We start from the raw sequence: 7,160 nt of genomic DNA on the forward strand, positions 1-7,160 counted from the left end.
TTAAGCCTCGGGTTCTGCCTTAAAACCCTTAATTCCCTTCTTATCAAATTGGCACATAAACTAAGTTGGAGCAAGGAATGAGCTCCCTTAAAGTTAATCATCAAGAATATCACATATCTATGTTTTGAAAGGCTATGTTTAATACCCTTTTGAAAAACACTGTGTTAGATTATGGGTCACTAATATAGGTTCATGTTCTCCACGTCCACTCTAAATGACTTTTGAGATTAGGTTCAGGTGGATATTATGAAATTCTAAAGAGAAATGAATTACATAGAAGCATTCTGAAAATCTGGCATGGCATGTCCCTGAAAACTTCAAGATTGACAATAAAAAATATCACTTTTTAGCACAAAAAGAAGACTGTTTCAAATAATACAAACTTTTGTCTTTTAGGAGATAACCAAGGGATCCCAATAGTCTCCAACATCAAGATTCGGGAAGAGCAGCGCATGACCACAACCAACCCCTGGATGATTCCAAGCAACCTAGCCTGGCCAGAAACCCATGTGTTTGTGTCTATGCCTTCCTACAACTACACCTATGCTGACTACAAGCGTTTTTTCCAAGATATTGATTTTGAAGATGGCTGGTACATGTGGGAGGACACCAAAAACATACTTGAAGGCCTACCGCCTCCTGGTGTCGAAGTCTTTTGCATCTACGGCACTGGGATCCCAACACCAGAGACCTATATATATGGTGAGGACTTCCCACCAGGAGACCCTATAAATATTACATACGCTGATGGGGACAATACAGTGCACACACGGAGTATGAGCCTGTGCAAGCGCTGGACCAAACAACAAAAGGAAAAGGTCCATGTCATTGAGCTAGAAGAGGTTGACCATCTGAACATTGTTTTTAATAATAGAACATTGAGCATTATCAATGAGATCCTGCAGGGTGACTATGGTAACAGCGATGGCCTAGATTAGTGACATGGGAAAGCCTGGGTGTGGGGGAGTGAGACAACTGACTCAAAGCAGCAGGGTGAATATTCTATTTACCTAGATGACTTTGAGACATTCTCGTGTATCTTTAGACCTATGCACATACATTATATAAAGGTTGCTCTTACTAAATGTAGGTACTTGTTCTTTAGCAGTTGCTTCTACAGTGTATGCAACCAACAGACTGCTAAGTAGACAGAAGTGCTATGTTTATTCACAGTAATGGAACAAGCTTTGAACACACCTCCTTGCTAATGCACCACATCTGTGCTCTGTGGGCTGTTCCCCTGCATTTGGTCTGTAAAGCTTCCCAAATTAAAGACATCACAAGAAAATGTGTAGTAACATTTATAGAACCTCTGTGTTAGGTGGGTGCATAAAACATGTCCATTGGTTTCCCTGCTTTGATTGCAAGTGGTCTTCTTAGAGACTATGAGCTCTGCATCACTGTGCCCAACACCAGAACCACACAGTGTTCACCATAAATATTGTTCTATTAATATGCCTATGATCGTTTTTGTGTGTATGATAATTTCACAGATCTATAGATGTTTCCAAGAAGAGCAAAAAGTATGAATTTCAAGGAACCATACCCAATACTGTCACACCGAGTGGCCATGCGGTCAGTATCATCATTTGATACAGAAATTGACTATTTTATTATTTCCTCAGTAGGACAACACCACTTCAGTGCTTACAGTATATTAAATTACAGAAAAAGTTTCAATGTCATATGATGTGTCACAGGACCGGGGGGAAAAGTCAATAAAAATTGAAGCACATAACTTCCGCCTTTTAGAACTTCCTAAGCAAATGATCACGCGACACACCAGTAATCTGAGGAATGCGCAGCATCACACTGGGTGTTAAATAGCACCCAAACTTATAATGACGGTCTTTAGTTTATTGCATAAAATAAATAACGATAACACAGGGTAGGTTATGTATTGTGTGCGATAAATAACATCTATAATCAGTTTGAAGGAAATAACATGTGGATTTGGTGTTTAACGTACCAAACTCCGCATGGTATGGTTAATACCATACAATTCCCCTGTAAAATTTCAACAGGCTTAATCTGCCGAAATGTAATGACAAATGAGTTATTTAACGCAGCCATGGGGTTTGCGCATGGGTCCGAACTTACTGACCCACCCACAATCAGGTCCTAAGTAGGTTCAAATGACAGGTTCAGATAAAAATACTTTGTGACGAATTAACAAGGACTGAGTTAATTTACATGGGCAATTAGTGTCAGGTACCAACCCCCCGTTCCGTCGCCAACCCCCACTGCTTTTAAGCAGTGCAAAGAAGCGTAAAATGATAATAACTTCAAGCTATTATCATTTTATGTTTTGTGGCGTGTTCTGCTGCTTTGCGGGCGGGTGTGCGGGGCTGCTCTGCTCAAGGAGCAGGGCAGGGGAGGAGTGGTTTGTCCACTCCTAAGTGCGTAATGACTGTTTAGTTGGCCCTCTCGGGCTGTGCAAACCAGTCATGCGCATTTTCCCCTTTCTCTGTGTAGGCTGCATTACAGCCTGCATGGAGAACAAGCCCAGGCTCCCATTCCTTGGTTGAGTGTCCAACCAGGACGCTCACAACCAATCACAAATCTGCATTGCAGCATTGTGATTGGTTAGTGGGGCCTGGCGGTGCTTCCGTCCGGAGTAGAGCAGCAGTGAAGACGCTGGACCCAGCGCAATTGTAAGTTTATTTATTTTAAAATAAAATGTTTAAATAGAGTGTGCCACCCTTCCACTCTTCTGCCTCATGACCCACCCATCCCGCCACCCGCGAGCCATGCCAGCCGCGACTGGAGACTGCTATTGATATGCTTAAAGTCAGAAGAGTAACTCAACATCAACATTCTGTAATTACAGGGGTTCTAGTACCAGAGAAAGTGCATACTCAGCATTTAAAGTTGTCAGAACCCCTTTCAGGTGGCCACGGGGCACTCAGGGGCTACTGGGCCCAACCGTCATTGTTGAGGCCTTTTACTCCTAATGTTCCAGGACCCAAACTACCATGGTTCTGAGCAACTAGGTCAAGTACCCTTCAGCACTTAACTCTCAGTGTTAGCTGTAAACGTGCAGTCAAAGGCTCTCTTGGGGGGGGGTGAAAATACAGGTAAGTGATCATGAATGACTCATACAAGCAAATCTTTCTATGTGGATTGATTTTTGGTTCGTACTGTTTGCACTTAGAAATAAAATACTTCTTTAACTTATAATTCAAACTATACACATACAAAGGAATAACGATATACACAAGCAATAACACTTCCCTTTGAGGGCAGGGCTCTAGTACTTGTCAGGCAAATCCCGGTCACACCTTCTCCCTTGTAATTTGCTTGGGGTTATTCCACATTCACTGGTGGCCGCAACCAGGTAATGCTCTCTATTAGGTTGTATTCAAGATTTCACTTTGACACTTCAGGAATTAGTCAAAAGTGTCTATGGGGCTGTAGCACCTATAGTAGTGAATCCCCTGAGGCCCAATAGGCCCAGTTCACATTTTACCCGCTTTTGAAGTATGGAAACGTTCAGCGTTGCAGCGGGTGTCCTCAATGCGAGAACGCACAAGTATTGATCCTACTTGGAGAAAATCAGTCTGCTCGTGCCCCATGCAGCAACACAGGCTCTCTCTCTTGAGCGATGCTGCCAGCTTCTCCAGTTACCAGAGCAGCTCCAAGCTTGCAAAGATTTGGTAAGTAAGTCTTCCCCAGTGGAAGATAGGGATGGATATATCCTTTCGTCAACTCCTGACTGGAGTCTAGAGAGGGTGCGGTGTCATCCATGGCCAGTCAGGTGCAGTTCTCACACTGTGCAGGCTTGATCAGTCAAATGCATCCTCAGCCTTTTCCTCAGGTGACGATGGCCTATACCTCTTGGCAACTTAGGTACTGGCAGCAACTCCTGGAATAAGTGGTTAACGTGGTACTCTGGTAATTGGGCGCAGACTCCACTGGTGTAAATGCCTCCCCCATGGCGGTTACGAGTCTCAGCGCACCTTCAGCAGTAACTTCACATTTGGCCCCTCCTGGCATACGGGATCCTTGCAGCTTGGCAATACAGGCTTAGAAAGACCCGCACATCACTTAAAACATGTCTCATTCTACGGAGGCACTCTCCTAGCATATGGGGGGGGGTCACCAAACAGATACTGCACGACGATTTGATCGGTGCATAGCCGTTCCCTCGCACCATGTTCAGGGAATCCTCTCAGCAGGGCTGTCCACTGGATCTTGCTTCCTCCAACGCTCTCCTCTTCCTCATAGGACACACTGGTTAGGCAAACAGGCAGGCACTGGTGCTCCAGGCTCCAAGGCAGGTGGTCTTGGTTTTCTTGGGTGATGTCCCCTCACCCAGCAAGGAGACTAGACTAGCAGGCCTCTGTTCCCTGGCATGGTCACAGCCAGAAGTCATGCAGAGCTTCCCCCTTTTCACATAGCCCATCTGGATGCTTGACAGGTGACAAATGTTGGTGTCTTATTCCCCACTTCTTATAGTCCTTTTCCAGACACCAAATATTACTTGGGGTCCGAGTCTTTTGAAGTTTTATGTTGGAGTTCTGCTTCCTTTGTAGTGATCATTTCTCCTTTTCTCCTTTCATCCCAAAAGGTTGTCTGTCACAGCAGGCAAAACTATGACGTTGATTGCCCCACAACACAATTCATGGGAATTACCAGAGTTCATACCTGGATATCAGCTAGAGTGATATGTGCATCAAACGCTTAATTCCTGGCTTCCAGACCTACTTTTTAAGATTCACTTATCAGCCCCATCTCCTTTCCTGAGATACGTCCAGGCCCCTTCCTTGTACTCCAACACTAAATGAAAGAGCAACCTGAGGAGTGCCCCTTCATTCCTATCTCCAGTGTGCCCCATCTAATTCACAAAAGTGTTTTGGGGATTCCTCTCCTCTTCATGCCTTCACCAGGTAGTCCTGGGCTTCCAAAAATTGAACCCAGGGTCCTCTATATAATGCACCAATGAAAGCACATTTACACAGTGTACATTCACAGCATACTCACTGTCCTGCACTGTTACCTCCATGCATTGTACCAGTAGAAGTACACATACATTCAGTGCACACATTCAGTCTGTGCACACTCTTCACCACTGAAGCTTTTCTATTCTGTACCAGAGTGTGCTATTTGCAAACACACACGCTGCCAACACACACACTTTCAATGTGCATGCTGCACAAAATTACACCCTTCATGTATTTCACGCAAACACACATAGACCCAAATACATACTTCTATTGTGCATGCAGTGAACAGCACTACATCTTTCATGTAATGTATTCCCAGGAGGGCATATATACACACCCAGTACATATATCATTCACACATGCACTGCACAGTACTTCTCTGTCAATGTACTGTATCCTTCCCGGGCACACACACACACACATACATCAAGCACAGAGCCACTACTTCTTTGCTGCACATCACTTCACATCTACCCGATGCAGGCCAAGGGTGAGTTAAGCACATAGAATTGAACTTTTAAAAAGGTGAGAGAGCCTGTAGGCCTCACTCCAGAGTCAAGTAGTAAAATAGGTCATTTTCAGTATTACGGGTCATAACACCGTATGCAGCCACTATCGCGTTTTTGCTGCTTAACTTCATAAACCCTTCCACCACCATAATGGTAGCGCTTTGGGCACCCCTCACTTCAACAAGCGTGCACTACGTAAGACAGGGCTATATCATGGCACACACACATAATACTGTGTTTGCCTATGACAACAAATCAGCATTAGGGATCCAGACAACAGTACAGTTAGGCACTTAAAGCAGAGGGTATACGTCTTTAAACATGCACTGGACTTTTCTATCCTAACAAGGGTATTTCTATTATCTTCAAATGAAGAGAAAAAAGCACAGACCAATGATAGGAGAAGTTCAACGTTGTTGTGTCAGTAACTATATGTTTGAGGGATGTGTGTCTGTAGGTACACATGCTTCGCATAATCCTTCCATCTAATGTTGGACTTGGATGTGCACAAGTTGTTTTTCTGCTAGGAAAGTCTTTCCAGTCACAAGTTAGTGTGACTCCTCCTCTTGCTGATAATTCACATGGTCATCGACTCCACTGTTTGATTTTCTTCAACGATCGGATTCGGGATGTGTGCTCTTCTGCTCCATTTTGACCCTGTGTGCTGCACTCTTCTCGGTTCATACCTGCTTTCCATCAGTATTGCTATCGATCGCAGTCCACTCTCTCCTGTTCAGTTTGACGACTTCAATTTTGTTAGCGTGACTCACTGACCACAGCCCCATGTGGGTCTTCGCCCGTCGGGGCCTTACTTCGATCCTTAGACATTCCCCCACACCATGTACACTCGGTGATGGAACGGACGTCCTTTCGTTTCTGTCCTCAGTGACAGGCTAAATATCCTCTCATCAATCTCCACAGGGCGTGTAGTCTGTGGCTCTCACCCCAAACAGCGAGACTTGCTCCTCCTTCTGGTCCAAGAAGACTTTATGTGACCGTCAGGTCCAACATCTCGATGGTGCGCAGATGATACACCAAACCTTTTCAGATCCAAGGTCATCCAAGAAGAACATCAGGCACAGGTTTTGGACGCAGACAAAGGAACCTTCTGCCCCGACGATAGCTCCGGCTCCAAAGTTGAGATGCAATACCTACCTTCTGCTCGACCAGCCGTGAGTACTGTGCCCCACCACCTCAACGCCAACCCAAGCACACAACTACCAAGGGTAAAACTTCTGTTCAAGACCGACCTAAATACATTACCAGGCCATGACTGCCAGTGAGCCATGGTCAGCAACAGCTGTTGTCTTCGAACATGCCCAGTGGTGGCTCAGCACCAAAGAAACCTTCAAAGCCACATTCTTTAGATCTGACCACTCCTGCTTCGTAGTCAAGTCGAGCTTCAGAGCTGAAAACTTTGGCATTGAAACACCAGCCACTGTCAGCACTGAAACCTGTCCCATCGGAGACATCTTTGGAGCGAAAAACATCAGTTTCAGAGCCGAGAATGTCCATGCCCACCAAATCTGGCCATGGATCAAGGTCTGTGGGACCTCTGCTTCAAAGACTGTAGAAAGAAATGGACATTCAGCAGAAGCATATTGTGATCCACTCAGATATAGGCTGGATAATTACTCAACCCCGACAGACTGGTGTTCATCTATCCAAAAGGCAGCTGCCTTTTGAAGAGTCCTTGGACTTTCCT

At 45.0% G+C, this 7,160-nt stretch overlaps 1 protein-coding gene across 1 annotated transcript in view; it reads left to right on the forward strand.

Moving 5' to 3' along the window:
• Positions 1 to 1,288, forward strand: part of LCAT (lecithin-cholesterol acyltransferase) — a 474,689-nt gene extending 473,401 nt beyond the window's left edge. Inside the window, exon 6 of the mRNA XM_085638505.1 lies at positions 397 to 1,288. Within this exon, the coding sequence (XP_085494631.1) occupies positions 397 to 938 (542 nt within the window). The 3' untranslated portion in view covers positions 939 to 1,288. The remainder of the gene's footprint in view (positions 1 to 396) is intronic.
• The last annotated feature ends 5,872 nt before the right edge of the window (positions 1,289 to 7,160 follow it).

This window comes from Triturus cristatus, chromosome 12, assembly GCF_964204655.1.
Source record: "Triturus cristatus chromosome 12, aTriCri1.1, whole genome shotgun sequence".
In the NCBI taxonomy this organism is placed as follows: Eukaryota; Metazoa; Chordata; class Amphibia; order Caudata; family Salamandridae; genus Triturus; species Triturus cristatus.